Source organism: Triplophysa dalaica, chromosome 7 (genome assembly GCF_015846415.1).
Source record: "Triplophysa dalaica isolate WHDGS20190420 chromosome 7, ASM1584641v1, whole genome shotgun sequence".
Lineage (NCBI taxonomy): Eukaryota > Metazoa > Chordata > Actinopteri > Cypriniformes > Nemacheilidae > Triplophysa > Triplophysa dalaica.
Genome location: NC_079548.1, coordinates 802,869 through 826,787, shown reverse-complemented (window position 1 = coordinate 826,787; position 23,919 = coordinate 802,869). Strand labels below are relative to the sequence as shown.

The 23,919-nt window shown below is 39.9% G+C and overlaps 3 protein-coding genes and 1 non-coding gene across 4 annotated transcripts in view; 3 read left to right on the top strand and 1 right to left on the bottom strand.

Moving 5' to 3' along the window:
- The first annotated feature begins 650 nt into the window (after positions 1–650).
- On the top strand, positions 651–805 carry LOC130427014 (U12 minor spliceosomal RNA). The gene has a single exon (XR_008907262.1). It is a non-coding gene; the product is annotated as a U12 minor spliceosomal RNA (small nuclear RNA).
- A 2,020-nt stretch (positions 806–2,825) lies between these two features.
- Positions 2,826–5,168, top strand: LOC130426257 (DNA-directed RNA polymerases I, II, and III subunit RPABC2). Its single transcript, XM_056752932.1, has 5 exons — positions 2,826–2,984; positions 3,183–3,249; positions 4,468–4,598; positions 4,677–4,748; positions 4,852–5,168. The coding sequence occupies exons 1-5, from the start codon at positions 2,965–2,967 to the stop codon at positions 4,940–4,942; spliced, it is 381 nt and encodes a 126-aa protein (XP_056608910.1). The 5' UTR covers positions 2,826–2,964; the 3' UTR covers positions 4,943–5,168.
- Positions 5,169–8,660: 3,492 nt separating this feature from the next.
- On the bottom strand, positions 8,661–13,280 carry LOC130426240 (transcription factor Sox-10-like). Its single transcript, XM_056752910.1, has 4 exons — positions 13,127–13,280; positions 10,820–11,410; positions 9,649–9,911; positions 8,661–9,563 (listed from the first exon to the last, which is right to left on the bottom strand). Exons 2-4 carry the CDS (start codon positions 11,251–11,253, stop codon positions 8,797–8,799), a joined length of 1,464 nt encoding a protein of 487 aa, XP_056608888.1. The 5' UTR covers positions 11,254–11,410; positions 13,127–13,280; the 3' UTR covers positions 8,661–8,796.
- Positions 13,281–14,848: 1,568 nt separating this feature from the next.
- The window catches only part of LOC130426251 (ER lumen protein-retaining receptor 3), a 42,845-nt gene continuing 33,774 nt past the window's right edge, over positions 14,849–23,919 (top strand). The window contains exon 1 of the mRNA XM_056752925.1: positions 14,849–14,997. Coding sequence (XP_056608903.1) covers positions 14,911–14,997 — 87 coding nt within the window. The 5' untranslated portion in view covers positions 14,849–14,910. The remainder of the gene's footprint in view (positions 14,998–23,919) is intronic.

Sequence of the window (23,919 nt, the reverse complement as noted above, 5' to 3'; positions counted from 1 at the left end):
TTAACACAACACACTTTGATGCCTTGAGTCTGACTGTAAACTTCTGTTTATATCTTCTTTATTTAATTGTATTTTACATGCTTCCATGTGTCACTGTTTGTGCTTTTAGTTACTTTATTTATTGTGTGAAGTCACATTACAACAAAGACATTTGAGAGATAAACTAGACTGCTGAATTCTGTTCTGTCTGGAACCCTGAAATGTAAAGTCGGTCATGTATCCTGTTTCATCATTCTATTAAAGGAAGATCTGTGTTTTATGATGATGTCATCAGGTGATCACATGTCTTCAGGGTTCATCATATTCCTGGACAGGTTTTGTGTCTCTTTGTAAATTTTCTAACCTTTGACTTCGTTCAGCTGCATCAGGTGTGTGTTTGTAACCCTTCATGTCTGCACCCCACCCCCACTCAGTGACGTCATACCCTGTCCCACAATGCACTGCAGACAGACCTTATTTTAATCATACAAACACTAGTAAGTATGTTGTTAATATGATCATAACGTGTGTCGTGTAAACCGGTGTCTTCTGTAAGTGATGAACATGTGATGAGTGAAGAGAAGAGTGACTGCGCGCGCGCTCATTCTGTCACCATCACTGTGCACACACGCGCATTCTGTACTGTACTCTGTCTCGCGCTCCATCACGTCATGCCTTAAACTGATGAGTAAGGAAAATAACTACGCGGGGTGACGCCCGTGTCCTCGCTCAAACTCGCGAGAGGAATTTTTGTAAGGGCACAGGTCTGACTGCTGAGGTGACTCACCTACTTAGTGAGATGCCTCGCGGCACCAGGATCTGCCCGTCCCCAAAAACGTGTTAAAGAAAGATATAGATAGTTTATTTGAGCATGTAAACTTTAAACTTGTTTTGATCGCATGATGTTCACGAGAGATATCATGTGATCACATCAATTTCTCAGTTTTGATTTTGTTGTGGTGAAGTTTTGCCCAATTTAAAAGGATTTAAAAACTTAGTATATGTTGAACAAAGCGCTTTAGAGGCTTTCTGTTAAAGTTTACCCTAAAACTAAATCATTCAATACACGAAGCTTTTAAAAACGACACAGTGGCCCCATCGGGTGGTCAAAGGATGGAAGAGCCGTCTTTATGTCCATCAATGTTTCATGTTATACGTCACTACCCATCACTAAAAAATATTTTGTATGTGTTAGTGTTAATGTAGCACTTAGGCCTGGGCTATATATATATATATATATATATATATATATATATATATATATATATATGTATATACTGTATGAGTTAATCTAGGACCACATTTAAAAAGAATCAGTTCAGGGAACAGAACAACATTTTTATGAATGTGCTTCGATCAGAATATGCAGTTATTCACAGAAACGTTTGTCTTAGTCCTGTAAATTAATAGATTTATGTAGACACATGTCAAAATAAAATAATTGTCTATCTGTGATTGTGAACTGGGGACTTTATTTTATTTTGTGGGAAAATAATTAACAACAATCTTAAGATTGTTGTTAAGTAACAGGATGTGTTCAACTGTATTGTTGAACTGTATTCAACTGTTCAACAATATTATTTCTTTATTATCTCATATCTCTGAGATGTTGTTTCACACGTGACAGTAGTCGTCACAGTTCACTACAGAAGCGACAAATTCAATCTAAACCTGCAAGTGATCTAGGGTGCTTCTCAATTCTTATTTGTGCGTCCTCGTTTCCTTTCCTCGCTTCCTTTCCTCGTGTTTTAGCTCCACCTCTTCAGGATGCGAGAGAAGGAAGCAAGGAAAAGACGCAAGGACGGAGGAATCGAAGCAAGTGAATTGATATATCCTCGCTCTTTAGCGTCACTTCAAAGCGTCGTCAACTAATGATGACTCTACACCGCTGGATTTAGCTTGAACATCGGGATATATTCTTGAACATAAGATATAATTATTTATATTGTAACCGTTTCAACCTCCAGAAAATACCACATTTCTTCTTATTTTTTACCAGTTATTATTAATGGATTTTTGTTGTTGTGATTTCCCATACATTGTGTTTTGTACATGTAAACAATAATGATAATGATTATAATACAAATAATTAAAACGGTGCTAAAAGTACACTTTATACATCGAAATTAAAGGCACTATCAAAAAAAGAACACATTTACAATAACTTTATGCTTAATATTCACATTTATGTGTGTTTGAATGTTCTGCCACGGTTGGCACTTGGAGCAGATGTGAAGTGGGAGGAGAATTTATAGGTGCGTCACGTTTAGGCAATAAAGAACTTCCGCATAGGATACACCTGTGTATCCTCGCTCATGGCTCCTCAGGAAGCCTCCTCGATCCTCGACTCCTCCCGGTGCAATTAGAGAATTGAGATGTCCTTCAATATGGCGGAGCTCGATCGGTTTCCGGGTCATAGGATGGAGGATAGAGGAGCGAGGAGACGAGGACGGATATTGAGAAGCACCCCTAATGTTGAACACGAAGCAGTCATCGGACGTCACTGATCACGTGATTAGCAAAATATACTTTTTATAAAAGCTTCGACGCCTCGGTGTCAAATGTCACATCACTATAAAAACATTACGATATTCAATTTTGATGATTATTTTGATTGAATTAACCCAGTCATTTATAATGGTTAGGCTATCTATATTCCTATACTGTTATGTCAACGAGTTTAAATTACTTCCAAACCTGAGTTAACAAGTAACTTTTGTATTGTATGACATGTAAAATATCGATTATGTCCCTTGACGTTGCTATTATACATGTTTAATTATTTTTGTTTGCGGCCTGTTTTTCATCGGATTGTCAGTGTCGAGCTCGTGTTTCTGACCGGACTGTGAAAACTGCTGCACTGTACCGGATGTTCAACACACGCCGTGAGTCCAAAACCTTGAGGTTTACAACTTCGATGTTAAACTAATTTAAAACAAATAATTCAAGTTACAGAAACGATTTGTCACGCTCTAGACAAACATAATGTCTGACAATGAGGACAAGTGAGTTCTGAGTATTTTTATTACTTTGTTTATTAACGTCGAGCGATCTTTTAACGCCTTGAGCGTGAAACTAAGATTTTGTTTTCACAGTATATATGAAGTATTAATATTTACATACGATAACATTAAATCCAGTTTGATGTGCATGTGCGTTTATTTACTCATGTTTGTCTCATCATTGTGTTTATTGTTCATCAGTTTTGATGACGGAGATTTTGATGATGGTGAAGATGAAGAACCTCTGGATGATCTGGAGAATGTAGATGTAAGAGCTGTTTGTTATTATGTCACATTCTGTCATTCACTTCTCCGAGTACAAAAATTACTTGTCCAAAGGTTTTGATATTTCATTTGAATTATAATATAATTGTTTCAGATTTGGATTGGTTAAATTTGCTTCTAAGCACTTTGGCCGACCAATTTTGATTATAGGCCTATTTTCTGTGACTGCTATAAAACAAAGGCACGCAGTTATTATTATTATTAGTAGTGTTAAGGCTGTAAGTTCGTTTTTTTCACAAAGCACTGGTGCTAGAGAGGTTGGAAGTTTGGTAGCATTATGAACAGATTATAACTGACAAAAGACATTCATGTTACATACAGATGGATTAGGGCATATCATTTTTAGATCACCTAAATTTGTTTGAATATTTCCAAGTTATATGTTTTTCCTTTTTAACTATGCAATAGTGGTATATGAGACCACATACATTACTGTAGTATACTTTAGTGTTAGTTACAGTAAACTGCAGTAAAATTCTTACTATATGTTTTTAACTTGACTATCGTGTTTATCAATTTACTACTAGGGCACTTCCATTTTCAATAGCAAGTACTATAGTACACTACAGTATCTCTTGTCTTGAGTGTTCAATTTGATGGGACTTCGTGAAGACGCTTGTTTGCAGATACCTTCACTTAAACAGTAAAACGATTGTAAAATGAACTCTGAGATGAGATGAGGTTCATGTGTTCATATCCTCATACAGAGCAGACACAGATAATTCCTCAACCATCACTCGTGATGTATGTTAAACTGTGCACATAATTCACACGCAGAACAGCCAGATGACCGTTAAATAACAGGATACGGCGTCCGCCTCTGTATGGACTCATCAGGGTGCATCATTGATTATTATCACACACAAACATGCACAACCACGCAGCTCTGTCTAATTCACACTTTCTTATTCTAAATATATGTTGCTATGGGTTTTTTAAGGTACTTGTCCAGTCGGGCAAGTAAAATTCTCTCTCACCCGCCCATATAAAACATTCAATTGTCCCATACAAGCATATGTAATTGAGCATTTATACTTCTTTTCAGTATGTTTTGGTACTGAAGTTTATTTCTGAATGAAACCGTACTTTTTTTTTTTTTTGTGTTACCATAAGACATGGGAGTGGGTTAAATTACAACTTTTGAGGGTGTGATTTGTGTCTGTGTGTTTGTGTCTGTTGTGTTGATGTGTTTATTGTGCAGGAGGATCAGGAGAACGTTCAGATTCTTCCAGCCGGTGAAGGACCGCAGGCCAATCAGAAGAGAATCACCACACCCTACATGACCAAATACGAGCGTGCACGTGTGCTGGGAACACGAGCGCTGCAGATCGCGTGAGTCCTGATCCCAACACACACGTACAGAAACACTACAGGCTCATAACATCAGTGACATCACTTCCTCTTTGACAGGATGTGTGCGCCTGTGATGGTGGAGCTGGAAGGAGAGACAGATCCACTGCAGATCGCCATGAAAGAGCTCAAGTACGACATGTTATTTGTATCATGTGTTAATGTTGTGATATTTGTGTGATGTTTTTGTTGTGTGTGTTTTGATTCTGAGGTGTTTATCTTTTGTCTTTGTCAGGAGTAGAAAGATTCCCATCATCATCCGCAGATATCTTCCTGACGGGAGTTATGAGGACTGGGGCTGTGATGAGCTCATCATCACTGACTGACACACGCGTGACGTGCAGCAGATGTGTGTAGATTACATGTGTATATCAGTATTTTACAGTGATGTTTTTCTTTCTGTGTGCAGTACTTGTTTTCCTCCACAAGGGGGCGGTACATCACACACAATAACACTCAACACAGAGACTTGTCAAGATTTCCCTCTGAATTTAGTTATTTAATGTTTGTTTGTTTGTTTTAGCAAAATTAAACCTTTTTTAAAAAAATGTACTCACTGTGCTCTTACTGCTTTCATTAATGTAAAAATCATTGTGCATTCAATGTGTTCAGACATATAAACAGTACATAGACGGTGTTTTAAAAGAAGGTGAAAATGGATCATTAAAACAACAGAAAATCTGTCAGCAGGATTTCTGACAGCGTGCAAATGATAGCAAAATATGGTGTGTTACAGAAACATTTACAGACGACGCTTTCGTAAGGAAATTTTAAAAATATTACGGTCTCCTCTTTGAGTGTAGAACGCAAGACCCAGGGGCGGGGCTAGATCCAGATCCGACTCCTCCCACTTTAAATATTTACATTTAACAGACGCTTTTATCCAAAGCGACTTACAGTGCACTTATTACAGGGACAATCCCCCTGGAGCAACATGGAGTAAAGTGTCTTGATCAAGGACACACTGGTGGTGTCTGCTGGGATCGAACCAGCAACCTTTGATTTACCAGTTCAGTGGTTTAACACACTAGACCACCATCTCCATCATAGTTAAGTTGCAACGCGTGGTCGTCAAGGTTTGCTATTATCAATGTCATCATTCAGTGCCTGTTAGTAATGATCACAGTTAGATATTTATTAACCCAAACCCTTACTACAGTATGTGCACAAATAGAGTTTGTTTTCCGTCAAATGTATAACTTTAGTTACGCGAGTGTGACGTGTTTTGTGGCAAAACTACTGCAGAAATCTGCGACCAATCAAAACGCATTGGAAAGAGACTGGATCCAGTGTCGTCCAATCACAACGCGATGGGAGGAGACTGGACCCAACTCTGCTCCCTGCACGTCGCGTTCTGCAGTGAGGAGCTGCTCGATTGTTGAAAACAAAAACACACAAATATAAACACTGATGACAACATGTTTGACTTTTTGATCATTTGACGCCGCTACTGTTGCCACAGAAACGGATTAGTACGCGTCGAGAGTAATTGGGGTAAATACCGCGGCCGTTTCGCGATAATCGTGTTATCCGCACTTATCTGCTTGCGATCCTTTAGTTATAAAAACAGTGAGAGAGTTTCATAGATTGAAGCGGTCACGTTTGCTTACGGGATGAAGTTCAGATTCATAAACACACACTATACTCTCATGACACGAGCACACACCGCCAGAGAGAGAGAGAGAGAGAGAGAGAGAGAGAGAGAGCAACTGTGTGTCTCTCTCACATGCGCAGTCTAGGAATGTCCAGATTCGTGTGTGTGTGTGTGTGTGTGTGTGTGTGTGTGTTCCAGTGAAACTTCAGGCTGCAGGACCCCTCACCCCCTCTCTGCCTTCACTGGAGCTCAATGAGTCTCTTTGTTTAAGTAAAGTATCACACAGATGATTAAATCAGGGGAATTAGAAATCAGCCTGAACTCTCAGCCCCACACACACACACACACACAGATATGCAGAACAGCATTCCCTCTCCTCCACACACACATCATTAATGCGGAAATGCACAGGCCTTTGATATGATATTCTTTCAGCCAATCAGAGTGAAGCTTCGTTACATATGATGACGTCTACACTGGTCCAGTTTACCCCTACCACAAAAGATGATGATGATAGATAGATAGATAGATAGATAGACAGACAGACAGACAGACAGACAGACAGACAGACAGATAGATATATTTTTGAGTGCACCAGTGACATGATAAAAGACTTCCTAATGAAACACTTTTCTTTAGGTATATACACCAAAAGCTCTTTGTGATTCATTTCCATGCTGCAAAGATTGACTTTCTTAGTACAACTTCTTGAATCAAGATACATTTTCATGATGAGCAAAATTATCTCATGACCTCAACAAAATGAAATTTCTGTGAACTTGTGCTTAAAACAAGCAAAGAAATGTGCCAATGGGGAAAGAAAAAGAAGTTTACTTTTTTTTACCCCATTGGAAGATTGTTTGCATGTTTTAAGCACAAATTCCCCGAAATTTCATATTTTTTGACTAAAAACAAAACTTATTCTCTTAGGTCAGTTTGTTCATCAAGAAAATGCTTTTTGATTCCAGAATATTTAGACATTTGTACCGAAAAACAAGGAAAAAAGAATAAGTAAGAAAGACATTTTTTGCAGTGCAGTTAACTCGGTTTGCGCACGTAAAACGGTTTGCGATATACCGGTTAAAGTAGTTCAGGCATAAACGAACATTCTGTCATCATTAAGAGTTTCTTTTATCTACCGATCACAAAAGAAGATATTTTGACTGAAGAAGTGAATGGGTGTCAATTATCTTATTTTGTGTTCTTCCAAAGAAAGACGGTTTTGACATGATGATAATGAATAAATGCTGACAGAATGTTTGAGTGAAATATCACTTTAATTGTGTGATCAAATACCAAGTCAAGAGAGTTTAATAAAGTGGTTTGATCATCGTTGGTCCGGTATACCGGATTCAAACACGTGATCACACGACCGCGTCACGAGCGGTTATATTGCAGGATGAATGATTTCTTTAATGAGTTTGTATGACTTGAGCTTTATTTAAAGTGAGGGAGGTTAGTCATTGCTCTCTTCTATTTACACAGAAAAACAACAACACTTAGCAACCACAACATTACACAACAACAAAAACAATCCGACATCGGAAAAAAATGCTACTGATAAAAAAAGAAAAAAACAACAAATATAAATAATATTCTGTAATATATAACAAGAAAGACCTACTGTAAGATGTAGGCTCTAAATCGAGATTTTGCTTTTTAATAGAAAATAACAAAACAAGTCTACATCAAAGGAAAAAATATTAAACATCGTGTACAATAACAGACCGTTTTGTAAGTTGTACAAAATTATATCGAGTTTTATTTGTTTGTCACGTGTTCAGAACAGAAATGCAAATTGATGTATTCTTTACATTTCAGTGTTTATATACGGTTATTCCACAAAATACGTTAAAAATAACATTTGAAAAAAATCACATAAGAATTTAGACTCCGCAATAGTTTCGTGTCCTGAAAAAAGTTTCCTTTGATTTAAATCGTGAACCTACGATCGTTCGACATGTGAGACGCGTCGTTACGTCATGACAGCGTCGCGTCTCTTGCGTCTGTGTTTAACACCGTAAATTCATCTGGTGTTCATCTGTGAAATTTACACAAACTGACAATATCGTGAAGAAACTCAACACAGTGGTGAAGACGGAGTTCAGTGGAGTTATGGCAACAAAATCACAAGAGCGACGTCACTAAAACAGATTACAATAATGCAAACACGTCATTATTAATGTGACAACAAAAACAATATGGCCTTATTTTGGTTAATAAAAGAGATTATTCATTCATACAAATATAAAAACACAGATGTACAGGTAATATTATCAGATCTCTGTCGCGTGTGTGGATGTTGAGTTGAAGTTTCTGTTAAACCGAATGGAGAAACTCACAATTTCTTCTGGTTTGAATGTTTTGGTCTCTTACTTTGGTCATAATGGACTCATAAAACATTGTTTGTGTCAGTAGAGTAAGAGCAGATCTCTGTCATGATATTTCCCTGCAGATGTCCACACACCCCTCAGAATGCTGTAGATTGTAGTGCAGGCCAATATTTCTCATGATGTTCATGAAGCACACGAACAGCTACTGGATTCAAACAGGACTGAAACCGTTGTGTGTGTGTTTGTGTGTGTGTCACGGTCGTGACAGTGTGGTGTAGACAGGCTGCTCCCAGTGTGTTGGGCTGTGTGACTGCGGCACTGATCCGGGGTCAGGGATGGCTGTGTACAGAGGCCTCTGGGACGGGCCCATGTAAGAGAAGGCGGAGTAAAGGCCGGAGGTCTGACCGGAGTGAGCGTAGTACGAGCCGGACGCCTGGTGCTCGGCGTAATCGAACTGGGCTCTGGTCGCCAGCGAGGGGAAGGCGGAGCTGTAGTGCGGCAGACTGAGAGGCGTGTAGGTGACGTGAGCTCCGCTGGCTGCAGACGCCGCCTCGCTGGAGAAATGAGCCTCGCTCTTGATCTGAGTCTTCCCCACATCTGAGCCCAGGTGCTGCTGGGACGACAGCTGCTGTTTGGAGAGCCACGCGCCTGAGTGCCCGCTGGCGGCCGCCAGGGCCGACGTGATTCCGTACGAATACGGGGAGGCCGAGGATCCCGAGCCCGCTCCTCCCGTCACCTGTGCCACGCCGGGGTGACCGTTGGGGGGCAAATACTGGTCAAACTCATTCACATCAAACGGCTCCATGTTGGCCATCACGTCATGACTGATCTCACCAATGTCCACGTTACCAAAGTCAATGTGAGGTTTGCTGCTGCCCGACGCAGAGGAGGAGCTTCCGTCTGCTCCCACCCCCAGACCACCCCTGGATCCCCCGGCCTCACGCTTCCCTTCCCCAGATTTACCCCCCTGCAGTTCTGTTTTAGGGGTGGTGGGGGGTGTCGGCGGGCTGTGATTCTGACCTGAAACAACAAACGGAATGCGATCAGATGTTTGTTGCGGGTGACGACGAGTGTTGACGTATGCAGGGGTGTTTGTGTGTCTCACCTGTAGAGTGAGGGTGATGCCCGTCGCCCAGCGGTGACCCCGCCGCCCCGCTGTGTGCCACCTCCAGGTGCAGACTCTTGTAATGTGATTGGCTGTGACTGACCTCGCCCTCGGAGTGGCCGTCGCCCTCAGATCCGGTTCCCAGTTTGCCGTTCTTGCGTCGACGTGGCTGATATTTGTACTCGGGATAATCCTTCTTATGCTGTTTCCTCAAACGCTCGGCCTCTTCAATGAAAGGCCTCTTATCCGACTCGTTCAGGAGTCTGAAAATAAAATGTAGGGAAGAATTTGCTTATTTTAAATCAAATCTTTCATGTCAACTGTGTAATACCAGGATTTCATTTTGTGACACACTTCCCAATAAAATAAGTAGAGCCAGTGTTTACTTTATTTCCATCTTCAGAAAATGACTTTGGCCTTCACATTGTTGTACTGTTAAATAGTGAGAACGCTTCAGATTTCTGCTCTCGTATGTTTGGTGTTGGAGGCGTCCACCCTGTCACCCCATCATCATGAGCGAGCGAGAACTTTTATTTATTTATTTATTTATACTCTCAGTGTTAAACACCGTCACTGCAGTCTAGTAGAATCAAACACTCGCTGCCTCATTAAAATAAACTATTCAACATAAATATACTCACTAATGCTGTGTGTGTGTCTGTGTGTGTGTGTGTGTGTGTGTGTGTGTGTGTGTGTGTGTGTGTGTGTGTTTCCACAGCGGCTCCTGAAGGGATTTGTCGCTCTAATATGGTTTCGTGAAGGAATGATTATTTCAGACTAAAGCCACAGCCCAGCTAACAGGAAACTCTGGGTAACGGTCTCTTTAAGTTGTCTCAAACTACTCTCAAAGTTATCAAAAATGTTCTTGCATCAACCTGAAAAGAATGTTTTATCGACATTATATGTCATTCAGTTTTAAGAATAATGTTTGTATGAAAACAATGTGAAAAATGTAAAACAGTATTTTCAAAACCTAATATGATGATAGGAAATCGATCTTGGAAAATCTTTTCTGTTCTGAGACCCGTGTTCAGTTTTATCCTTAAAAAGAACATTTTTATGTGTGTTCTTAGTGTGTATCATGCAACATCACAAGAGTAAACAATATGTGGTCACGTGACCCTGTGGTTATTTCTCTCTCTTGTGGTCAGTGGATGTCATGTGTTCTCACCTCCAGAGTTTGCCGAGCGTCTTGCTGAGCTCGGCGTTGTGCAGGTGCGGATATTGATCCGCCAGTTTCCGGCGCGCGGCCTGCGCCCACACCATGAACGCGTTCATCGGCCGCTTCACGTGCGGCTTGTTCTTGCTGCCCGAGTTCACGCGCACGGGCATGGGCACGAGGGTCCAGTCGTATCCGTTCAGCACCTGACTGACCGCCTCGCGGATCCCGATGGGGAAACGGTCGTCTTCTTCGTCCGACTTCACCGAGACGCTCGCGGAGACGCCCGCCGCCTCCTCGCCCGACATCTGAGACGGCTGACCGGACAACGGGGAGTCCGCCCCTCCGGGAGCGCCCGACGAGGGCCCGGGGGACATGGAGCGACCGTCTTCGGACACCCCGGGACTCATCTCCACCTCAGATAAACTGTGTTCCTCCGCCGACATCGCTGCTCTCGCGCTGCGCTCTCGGGTGTCGGGAAGGTTCTCAGTAGATTTCGGTTCTCCGATGGGACTGTTGCACTTCTTTCACTCGCTTCTGGTTCTGTCAAAGGGAACCCATTCGCTGTCTTCCTCGGGATGAAGATGTGTCTGTCACAAAGACCTGCAAGACAATCCACACAAAGGTCAGGTGTGTATGACCTCCACAACAAGAGGGGAAATACATGAACAAAGTTTGCATTTACAAATGTGAGGGGGATCTGCCTCAGCGCTGCTCATAAGTCAAACATCTCGAGAACAAGATACACGTGTTAAGGGAAAGCTGCTCTAAACACTGAGCCTTTGACTTTATTTACAATTCACGTGTTTCCAGAGCAGCGCCGCAATCATATGTGGCGTCAGTGTGTGTTATTTTAGCTTCACTCCCGCTAACAGGCTACTGTTGAAACTCTGGCGGTTTGTTCAAGCTCCCGGGAGAGAAAGTGCTGGAATAATACCGGCTTCATTGCTGGATAAACACTGACCGCGTGCGTGCGCTCGCGCGCCTGCTCGGCTGAATCACACAGTGTTTGTGCGCGTGTGAAAGCACAAGAGACGACTCAGAATCAGCCGAGAGCACATATGCGTGACGCGTTACACGCAACATTCATGACACTATTTCTTTCAGCATGTATGTGCTCTATTCTCGAGTGAATATTAAAGATCGGTGTTTAAGACTTGAGTTACTGCTGGGTGTCAGATCGGATCTCGACATCACCGTTAATTATAATCAGACTCGGATGAGAGTCGAGTGTCACATCTGTGTCTGATTCTGTCTGAGTACAAGGGTAAAGTTTCGCAAAGCGCCTCAGATTGTTTACGTCACATAGCACCTCAGATAAACAGGTTCTAGTCACGCGTGTTTTATTTGTGTGTGAATAGAGCGCCTCTGTTTGCGCTATTTTCCGTCAAACGCGTTTCAGCACAAAAAGCGCTTGTTTTTGCGCGTGCCCGGCGCAGAGGTCTCACCTCTCACAGCTCTGAAACTAAAGCTCATTATTCGTGTTTCTGTCACTGCTCAATGTGTTTACTCAAAAGTTTTTATGTCCGTCATTATTTCGACAAACGCCTGAAATGATTTGCGCCGGTTCATTCAGTAAGATCATTACGCATGGCTTGACAATAATTTGTCCCCAATTCCCACATGCCAAAACACAAACTCTCACTAATGACGCAATTTCATTCAAACATGTCGAAATTAATGTCGTTCAAAATTGAAACAACATCTAATTTACACAAGTTCAGCTTATCTGGTGATCAATGAAAATGACATATCAGAAGATCACAAACTAAGTTTTTTAGCTTGACGCAGAAGTAAATCATTTGACTTTTAGGACATTTAGATTAGACAGTCCAATATTTGCTCATAATGAGCATAACCTGTTGCTCACAAAAAAAACTTAAAGAACCTTCCATTACACCTTGTTCCAAATCGTCATTTTTATTTTTTAATGTTGATTCGCATGAATCTTTAAAGATACACATTAGGACACTAACTCGTTTTAAAGAGCGTCTTCCTGAAAACGCAGATGATTTTACACTACAGTTATTTATTATTTCACACTTTAAAGTCGTAAATTATTTCTTCTGTAAAAAAATCGCTTGTCGTGTTACCAAAACTCAACGATAGAAATAAGCCGAACAGAAAACTCATGCAAACTTTTCAAGAAACTTGAAAGTAGAAAAGTAGAAAATAAATCCAGTGTATATGCTAAAGTATTTAATCATATCATTTCATTCCGTTCGGCCTTTTTTCGACGGATTCCAGTGTCGTATATCCACACACAGTGTTAGTGAGAGAAAGAGAGAGAGAGAGAGGTAATAATGTCAAGCGTCTTACTGCACTAAAGCAGGTCGCCCGCCCAGCGCGAGAGTCCGTCCGTCGGTTCCTGCCCCCTCGCTCGCGCTCTGAATGCCCCTCTGTGTCGCGCGCCGGGGCTTAAAGAGCCTCGTTGTGTGAAGAGGGAGAAAAAAACTAATTCATGGAAAAAAATCTCTTAAAGGAGCCCGTCGGGTCGCTCTCGGATTGGCTGCGGATTGTGCTCGGAGTTTTTTTACGGTGGGCGTGATTTCTGCTGCAAATCACCCGCAGTAATATTTGGCCTCCAGTGTAATTTAATCTTTATTTGCGATTTAAACATTTCCGTGCATTTCTTAATATCTGCTGAGTTTCATATTTCTGTGTTTCGTTAATTTTGTCGGAATGTTTAAAAGCCCGTCTGCAGATTTTCCTATAAGTATTTTTTTCATAATGTGCAAATAAAAACAAAACTCTGGACGAAATCTGTCTATGCATCATCTGATCTTTTTTAACTACCTAAATCAAAGAAATTGATCACATTTGTATTTCTTTCTTATTGATAATATTTGATTTAATACAATGTCTTGTTTTTATTTATTTAGTTATAACGTGTTGGTTTAACTTTTTCATTTAATGAAATCAATCAACACGTCGGATCTTCTAATGGCTTGTGGACTTTTTAAAATAAATATTTTAAGTACTTTATTTTACAGCTCCTATTGAAGATAAACTCGCTCACGTGGTTGTATTTGCGCCAGAACTGTCTATGTTTGACTCTTTTTCTTATTATTGTGTTTTTAATGTCACTGTTTCAGTGATAAGTTTCACAGGTGGTCACCGTGTCACGGGGTCTTGGCTCATTCTTTGAAGTCTTTCCGATCACACTGGCCCGTTGTTGGACGGGTTGTGCCGCAGGGTAAAAGTGAGGTTCAGGGACCTTCAGACCCGCCAAGCGTCACAAACCTGTCAGCAGCGCCGCGTCGGGCCATCGCACCTGCTGTGCGCAATAAAGTCTTTATTCTTACATTCTTATTGGCCGCCATGCGACGTTGGAAAAAAGTAAACTTTTAGAAATGATTATAAGATTGTCCAACAACTGCGTAATGTGTCGTTTGTGTGTTCAAGTTACTGAATCTCCTCCAGTAAACAATTTAACGCCCACTGTGCACCAGAAGAAACTTATTTGTAGTTTCTGATGAAATCTCGGTATTTGACATGAGTTCACAGCATGCGCTTGATGTAGCGCGCGCAGGCCCGATGCGGCCCGCGCGCGCAGCGTTGGAATGAGCCTGTGTCTTGTTATGTGTGAGTTTTATAATCGCATCAGCGTCACATAAAAACACAGAGAGCGCATTTAACGCGTTTAACGCGTTTAAACAGAAAATATAGAAAGACGAGAAGAGAGGGGAACGACGGGCCAAACGCATACAAACACGCGCGCTGTTCTGGTCAACAATAACCTCTTGTATTGCCATCGCGCGACACCCCCCACCAGCCAGGCCAAAAATCATTCCCTTTTTCATTATCCATGAATGTTGACTCTGATAAGGGGATCCTGACTATGAGAGCATCTCTGTGTCTCGGTCTCTCTCTTTCTTTGCGTCCTTTGTTTTATCTCAGGTGAATTGTAATCATGTGATCAAACGAGCACCCTCCTTCCATTACCCCCTTAAATGAAAAAATGAAGAACAAAAAGCAGTTCTGTGTATATAAAAAAAGAAAAGAAAGAGAAAAGACGCGCGTCTCTCTTTAGAGCGTCTTTTCTCCGTGTTCCTGCAAACGTACACATATAGAGAGAGGCGAAAGCGCGCGCAGCTCTGTGGATGTATACGTGTCTCACTGCTCACCCGACACGGGTGTCCTGTCCTCCAGGGGGGAACATGGACCCGCGGCCTGCTCGACACTTTCATGTGAGTTTTTTCCCTGTGGCTCTTGGAGAGGTTGGGAAAGACGCACAGGGAAGCGGGGAGACCACAGTTTGGGAAAGCTGACATATGTAGATATATAGATGTGACTTGGTCTCCAAGCCTGTACGTGCAGATCCAGAGCTGTCGTTATTTGCATTTGTGCGCGTTTCTCTCTCTCCCTCTCTCTCTCCCTCTCTCTCTCTCTCTCTCTCTCTCTCTTCAAGTCAAAGACATGAGTGCTTTATTATTTTTTATGATGTGATGGGTTTACTATCTGATGTATTTCTTTTGTCGCGTTTAATTCTTTGGGCATTGACACCGAACTTCAGAAAATTAATGTATAGGCGATTTCGTTTTTTTAGCCTGTAAAAGCTTTTACGTATTTTTTTTAATTTAACTGTCAACCATTCGTTCGTAATTAATTTATTGTGCTACAGAATGTTTTTCAAATGATAAAACTGTAGTGTAAAGCAAATGGTATACTAACGCAGGGTTATAATACTACTCGATTGATTGTAACTGCTGTTATTTGAGTTTTCCGATTTATTTCGTTTTTCTCGTATTGATAGAATATTTAGTGATCGAATGTAACATACATTGTAATTGATTCATATCGAAATATACTAAAACTGTAAATTTGCAGGTGCGCTGGATGCCTGTGCGCGTGACGCGTCATTATCTGAATTAATTAATAATCATTAACTCATCTTTTGCAATATGGATTTTAAAAAAACAATCAAAGGGCCGTCAAACAATTTAAATTGAGTTATCCATTACTTTCAGATATTAATAAATCGTATATTTTTATGATTATCATTTGTATTATTATACACGCAAGGCTATAATTATTGTTGTGGTTGTTGTTGTAATTATATTTGCGTTGTTTGTTGAAGATGTGGCATTGTATTAAAGTTGAAAAAAGTTGAACGGAATTTTCCATCATCATAAATCGTTTGTAAAATTAATCAAATTACACTTAAATTCGTGTCACGCAGCAGTATTTAAATGTAATAATCTTTACCTGAGGCAGGATATATTTTGAAATAACTCACGTCTGGATTATTGATGCGTCACTTTGTGCGATAGAAATTAATTAATTTTCAGCTTCATTATTATATTTATTTCTCAATTATTTTTCTATATAATAATTCTAAATAATAAAACGTTTTCTAATAATTATATTATTTCTGAAAATTCTTTATTTAATTGACAAGCGCGTGTATATGATATAAATATTTGTCACATTTCCGAATCGAATTATGTTCAGGATCGATCCATAGTTTATTATAATTGACATAATTCATGATAGAAACTTGTTTTTGTGCGTAAATAAAATCCCTATCAAGAGTATTGTTGACGATGAAGTTTTGACATTAACTGAAGTGTGAATCTGAGCGCGCGTGAATTCAGTTTGTATTTACAGATTTCACTTTGTTTTTGTTCATTTTGTTAAAGTAAGGAAAGCATTCTCTGTTCATTGTGTGTGTGTAGGGTTAGAAAGATGGACATTTTTTGGTCCCCATGAGGAAACAAGATTGTAAATCATACAGAATTAACTTTTTTGAAAGTCTAATCTTTGTATAAAGTGTGATTGATCACTATCTATTCCTTATTTTGATAGATATCTTAATTATCAAATACCAAGTTACAAAAAGGCTTTCCATATGTGTTTCCTTTATAACAAAATTGTAATGTTTTATTGTAATCATAATGCAAAACTTGGTACTTATCAAAACAAAAATATCTAAAAGTTGATAATAAATGGACAGAAGATGAGCTGATTGTGAGGTTTAGGGGGAGATTATTATATATTGTTTTTTTACAGTATAAAAACCATTGTGTCTATGGAATGTCCCCATAAAACATGGAAACCCAACATGTGTGTGTGTGTGTGTGTTTGTGGTGCAGTTGTATGTGCAGCATGTGACTGTGATGATGATGCTTGTTGCCGTTGGAGACGGTCACAGAGGTGTCAGTACAGATCCTCGTGGGTGCAGAGGTCAAAAGGTCAATGTGAGCAGGACAGTGAGATCATTTGTGACCCTGGATTCTTAAGTATCATGCTCATTAAGTTCCATGAAGATATTTAGTAAATGTCCTACCGTAGATAAATCAAAACTTTATTTGAGTAATATACTGTGCTAAAGACTTCTTCATTTCAACAACTTTATAAGCTGTTTTCTCAGTTTTGAGAATTTTTGAAACAGTTGTATCTCAGCCAAACATTGTCTGATTCTTACAAACTGTATATGAATGGATAGCTGATTTATTTTAGATGATATATGAATGTACATTGAGAATTGACCCATACGACTGGTTTTGTTGCCTGGGTCACATGTCCCTTCTGTAAAACAAACCTGAGCGCTGGTTGAGTGTGTGTGTGTGTGTGTGTGTGTGTGTGTGTGTGTTGTCAGGATAGAAAGTTTCATGACAGGAAGTTGAGCAAACACAACACGTGAAGAGAGTTTTTCTCTTGTGAGAATGAAGGCTTGCTCTTTTGTCCGCTGTAATGATGGAGATAAATTCCTGGGGGAATTCCTGAATCTAAAGGTCATGGACTCAGGTTTTGTCTATCATGATGTTTTTCTCTGAGAAGAAGGTGGGCGGAGCCTCAGCGTCACCTGACCGTCACCTGACCGTCCTCAGCTCAGGAGAACTTTAGGCTCCAGTGAGTCTCACCTGAAGCTCGCTCGAAATACCGAGAAACACCAACTCTCTCTTTGTTTTGTTATTGCTGAATGTGGCCAAAACGAACTGTTTCTGTCTTTTGTTTTTGTTTTAGGCTCTTTCTGCTTCTCCATGAAATATTGTGAATACATCAGATGTTATCAAATGAAATGAGGTAATCAATGAAAACTCAGGCCTGATTTAAAGACATGTTTTTTCTTTAGAATATTCTTAAGCATGTTTTTGTTCTTCACATATTTATTTGTGTTTATGAGATGTATTCCACATGTGTCTCTGACCGGTTTAGTTAAATAATCACATGAAGAAGACTGAAAGAAAAGATGAGTTTGATGTTTCTGTGTGTGCACCTGTGATGGAAATCTCGTGCTGCTGTGGGAACGTCCCTTCAAAGAGCTTCTGTGTGTGTGTGTTTGTGTGTGTGTGTGTGTTTGTGTGTGTGCGCCGCATGTGTGTGTTTGTGATTGCGCGCACATGTGTGTACATGTATGTGTTTGTGTGTGTGCGTATGTGTGCCGCATGTGTGTGTTTGTGTGCGTGCGTATGTGTGCCGCATGTGTGTGTTTGTGTGTTTGTTTGTGTGTGTGCGTATGTGTGCCGCATGAGTGTGTTTGTGTGTTTGTTTGTGTGTGTGTGCGTATGTGTCCCGCATGTGTGTGTTTGTGATTGCGCGCACATGTGTGTGTGTTTGTGTGTGTGTTTGCGGTTGCGTGCACCAGTGTGTGCGTGCTTGTGATTGCACGCACACACGTGTGTGTGTATGTGTGCGAGTTTGCACACGTCTGTGTTATTGCGCACACATGTGTGTGTGTGTGTGTAAGTTTTTGCACAGATGCGTGTGTGTGTGTTTGTGTGTGTGTGTGTTTGCGCGCACGTGTGTAGGATTTTGTTCATTTAAGTCAGGCTTTAAAACAAACATGTTAACAACTGCACAAAACAAGTGGAAGCAAATCATTGACATTGTGAGGATGATTTTGTGTTTTAGTGGATTTATGAAGTTTACACAATCAGTAGAAACGATCTGATCTGTACCTTCTAATAATTCTTTATCCTAGACATCCATCAGATGAAATGGAGATCACAAATGTTCTTTAAGTCTCAGATGTTGATCCTCACAAATTTAGGAGAAACGTCTGAGACAAAGATAATATTGAGATGAAACACAACTGAGAGCTTCATCAAATCTCTTGAGCTGTGCAAGAGAAACATCTGAGCAATAATGTTCTCCTGTGGATAGCAGGTGTCTGACACACACACACACACACACACACACAGTGTTGATCATTTTCATTTCTTCACAGTCTCCACTGTGATGATTTCAGACGTGATGATGTGTGTTCTGTCAGTCTGTCGAGTGTTTGTGAGTGATGACTTCATGACATTAAACTCCAGCTGCACGTCACCACTGTAACTCTTCTGGTCCCTGTTGAATATTTCCAGCTCATTAACATGTTATCATCTTCAGAGGGTTAATAAAATCATCCGGGGGTCCGTGACCTCCGCTGACCCCACGTCTCTCTCCCCACCCATCTTTTAATAAATCGATGCAGCTGCGTAACGCTTAAATAGGTCCTGCTCGGGATGAATCCTGCTTTTGTGTGGCTCTCTTTCTGCTGGTGGACGGGTGGCAGTTGTGTGGTGGGGGGGAAAGTTGGACAGGATTCCTCTGCAGCTGGGGAAGAATAGACGGAGCGAGAGAGAGAGAGAGAGAATGAATGCACCATTGTGCGGTGGCTTCATATCTGCTCTGACTGCCTCCACCAAGAGTCCAGTTACCCGATTGTGTTGAAGCAACATCTGAGGAAGCTGATATGGGCTTTCACAGGGTCTCATGTGGAGGAGGGAGAGATGGAGACCTGCTTTTCAGGTATGCCTAAATCCTTCTGCGGCAGGTGTCGTCACCGTAGCAACGGCCCACCGGAAGAAAACATGCACCCCATCATTCCCTCTGTGCATCCGTCCAAACATATCAAACGCTCGTCCTCTTTAGGTGAATGATGCTCACGTCTTTCTCGTTCACAGCTCAAGAGATCTGATGGAGTTCACACCTGAGATGAGATGAATGTAGAGTGTAATGTGATGAGTTGATGTTGAGATCTTCAATAATATTGATGTTTGATCGCAGACGAGACAGAGAGTTCAGTTTGACGTCGCCTCTAAAACTCTCCTGACACATATCTGACTCTTTCTCTCAGGAGAAACATCTGAGACACACACGAGAGGTCCACTGAATCTCACTGATGTCCAGAGGAGATGATGGAGATGTAGAAGAGATCTCATGTCCTCCTCTGAGGAGTCTTGTCTGGTGTGATTCTCTTTATGTTATTGAAGTGTTTTTATAAAGGTGAACTGTGTTTCTTTGGATTATCTCCTTATAAATCTCACAGATATCAAATGAGGTTTTGTTATCAAGAATTGTTATCATGGATTCATGTCTGCTCATGTTAGTTGATGTGTCCTGTAATGTCTACAGTAAACATACATGATAAAACATGTTAAACTCATGAACTGCGACGAGTTGTTTCTGTGTGTGTATTGTTCAGTATGGTGAGATCTCTGTTCCCGGATGCTGATTGGTCAACTCCAGTTTGCTGATGTCATCGCGACTGCTCTGTTGTGTAGTGAACATGGTGATTTCAGAAACATCAGCATGAACATTCCCCGACAGAAACAAGGAGAATCATTTAAACACGTCCGTTCATTTCTTCATTCTTCTGTTTATGATTGTGTTTACTTTGACCTCTCGTGACCCCTCATTAACTGAAACACACGTCTCCTCCGCCTCTCACGTCTAATCTCCGTCTGTGTTTTTATCATCTGTGTCATTTGACCATCGATCTGAGATGTGCCTCTGGGACTCTTTTTTTAGGTCACACTCGTCTCGTCAAAAGTGACCGAAGCCAATGTAATACTTTTTGTTTAATAATGATTTTATTTTCACATTTTTAGGGAATTCAATCGTTATTATTTATACAATAATTATATCCCATTTTAACCCACTGAAAACAATAAAATATATATATATATATACTTGTAATGGATTTGTCAATTCATGCATTATTATAGGTTAAAACAGACCAGTCTATTAAAATCCAATTTAGTTTGTGAATTCCTATAGCTGTTGAGATATGATTTAGGATTTGTGTTTTTTAATGTACATTTAGACAATCTCAAATAAGATTTTTTTTCAACTTCTGTCCATTTTTGGTCCATTTTTTGATGTTTTTATTTTGATAAAGTACCAAGTTTTGCATTATGATTACAGTCAAACATTACAATTTTGTTATAAAGGAAACACATGGAAAGCCTTTTTGTAACTTGGTATTTGATAATTAAGATATCTAACAAAATAAGGAATAGGTAGTGATCAATCACACTTTATACAAATATTTTGCAATTCATTATTATTTTGTTCAGTTTACTGGCCCTCATCATGTAGGGGTCACACTTGGCTCCAGTTACTTATTTCAGGAAAAATGATATTCTGTATTTGTGTTACAAAACATATTTAGCATTTTGAGTGAATTTTATGTTTCTAATTAATATTTATGCTAATATATTATAAAGATGTCTACCGATTGAAACAAAAACATTTTTACATTTTTTACAATTTTGTCAAATACTTTTAAATATGAAATACAGGTGCTGATCATATAATTAAAATATCATCAAAAAGTTGATTTATTTTACTAATTCCATTCAAAAAGTGAAACTTGTATAATGTATACATTCATTCCACACAGACTGATATATTTTAAGTGTTTATTTCTTTTAATTTTGATGATTATAACTGACAACTAATGAAAACGACAAATTCAGTTTCTCATAAAATTAGAATATTACTTAAGACCAATACAAAGGAAGGATTTTTAGAAATCTTGGCCAACTAAAAAAGTATGAACATGAAAAGTATGAGCATGTACATCACTCAGTACTTAGTTGGGGCTCCTTTTGTCTGAATTACTGCACCAATGCGGCGTGGCCTGGAGTGGATCAGTCTGTGGCACTACTCAGGTGTTATGAGAGCCCAGGTTGCTCTGATAGTGACCTTCAGCTCTTCTGCATTGTTAGGTTCTGGCATATCGCATCTTCCTCTTCACAATACCACATAGATTTTCTATGGGGTTAAGGTCAGGCGAGTTTGCTGGCCAATTAAGAATAGGGATACCATGGTCCTTAAACCAGGTACTGGTAGCTTTGGCACTGTGTGCAGGTGTCAAGTCCTGTTTGAAAATGAAAATGCATCTCCATAAAGTTGGTCAGCAGCAGGAAGCATGAAGATCTCTAAAACTTCCTGGTATACGGCTGTGTTGACCTTGGACCTCAGAACATCAGATGACATGTTACCCCAAACCATCACTGACTGTGGAAACTTTACACTGGACCTCAAGCAACATGGATTCTGTGCCTCTCCTCTCTTCCTCCAGACTCTGGGACCATGATTTCCAAAGGAAATGCAAAATTTACTTTCATCAGAGAACATAACTTTGGACCACTCAGCAGCCTTTATGTCTTCAGCCCAGGCGAGACGCTTCTGACGCTGTCTGTTGTTCAAGAGTGTCTTGACACAAGGAATGTGACAGCTGAAACCCATGTCTGACATACGTCTGTGTGTAGTGGTTCTTGAAGCACTGACTCCAGCTGCAGTCCACTCTTTGTGAATCTCATCCACATGTTTGAATGGGTTTTGTTTCACAATCCTCTCCAGGGTGCGGTTATACCTATTGCTTGTACACTTTTTTGTTCCCTTCACCTCTCTATTAATGTGCTTGGACACAGAGCTCTGTGCAATGACCGTTTGTGTCTTCCCCTCCTTGTGCAAGGTGTCAATGGTGGTCTTTTGGACAACTGTCAGCTCAGCAGTCTTCCCCATGATTGTGTGGCCTACAGAACTAGACTGAGAGACCATTTAAAGGCCTTTGCATGTGTTTTAAGTTCATTAACTGATACGAGTGTGGCACCAGGTGTCTTCAATATTGAACCTTTTCACAATATTCTAATTTTTTGAGATACTGAATTTGGGGTTTTCATTAGTAATTAAAAATTAAAAGAAATTAGATGATTAGATTAGATTAGATTCAACTTTATTGTCATTACACATATACAAGTACAGTGTAACAAAATGTAGTTTAGGTCTAACCAGAAGTGCAATTAGCAAGTGCAGATATACAGTGTGAATAAATACAGAATACAATATTAGGAAAATACTTTACAATGGGCATGTACTATGAAAATATGACAATCGGTATGTACTATGAACAATATAAACAGAAGGATATATACTGTGAACATTAATGTACAGGTGGTTATTAACAGATAACAATATAAACTATACAATAGTGCAAGTGACTTGAGTGTGCATTAGTTACAGACATTAGCTATTAAAGTTACAGTGCAGTAGATGAGTTGATGTGGTTATTAAAGATACAGTGCAGTACATGAGTTAATGCAGTTATTGAAGTTACAGTGCAGTAGATGAGCTAATGTGGTTATTAAAGGTACAGTGCAGTACATGAGTTAATGCAGTTATTAAGGTTACAGTGCAGTAGATGAGTTAATGCAGTTATTGAAGTTATAGTGCAATACATGAGAAGATGCAGTTATACATTTACAGTGCAGTAGATGAGTTAGTGCAGTTATTAAGGTTACAGTGCAGTAGATGAGTTAATGCAGTTATTAAGGTTACAGTGCAGTAGATGAGTTAATGAAGTTATTAAAGTTACAGTGCAGTAGATGAGTTAATGCAGTTATTAAGGTTACAGTGCAGTAGATGAGTTAATGCCGTTATTAAAGTTACAGTTCAGTAGATGAGTTAATGAAGTTATTAAAGTTACAGTGCAGTAGATGAGTTAATGAAGTTATTAAAGTTACAGTGCAGTAGATGAGTTAATGAAGTTATTAAAGTTACAGTGCAGTAGATGAGTTAATGCAGTTATTAAGGTTACAGTGCAGTAGATGAGTTAATGCCGTTATTAAAGTTACAGTTCAGTAGATGAGTTAATGAAGTTATTAAAGTTACAGTGCAGTAGATGAGTTAATGAAGTTATTAAGGTTACAGTGCAGTAGATGAGTTAATGAAGTTATTAAGGTTACAGTGCAGTAGATGAGTTAGTGCAGTTATTAAGGTTACAGTGCAGTAGATGAGTTACTGCGGTTATTAAGGTTACAGTGGAGTAGATGAGTTAGTGCAGTTATTGAAGTTACAGTGCAGTAGATGCGTTAATGCAGTTATTGAAGTTA

Bases quoted from the DNA above. Each gene is read 5' to 3' on its own strand.
- LOC130426257 (XM_056752932.1), top strand. From the start codon at position 2,965: ATGTCTGACAATGAGGACAA. The intron at 2,985-3,182 runs GTGAGTTCTGAG...ATTGTTCATCAG, and splicing joins ATGTCTGACAATGAGGACAA to TTTTGATGACGGAGATTTTG. The intron at 4,599-4,676 runs GTGAGTCCTGAT...CCTCTTTGACAG, and splicing joins ACACGAGCGCTGCAGATCGC to GATGTGTGCGCCTGTGATGG.
- LOC130426240 (XM_056752910.1), bottom strand. From the start codon at position 11,253: ATGTCGGCGGAGGAACACAGTTTATCTGAGGTGGAGATGAGTCCCGGG. The intron at 9,912-10,819 runs GTGAGAACACAT...TTTTATTTTCAG, and splicing joins ACGCTCGGCAAACTCTGGAG to ACTCCTGAACGAGTCGGATA. The intron at 9,564-9,648 runs GTGAGACACACA...TTGTTGTTTCAG, and splicing joins GCATCACCCTCACTCTACAG to GTCAGAATCACAGCCCGCCG.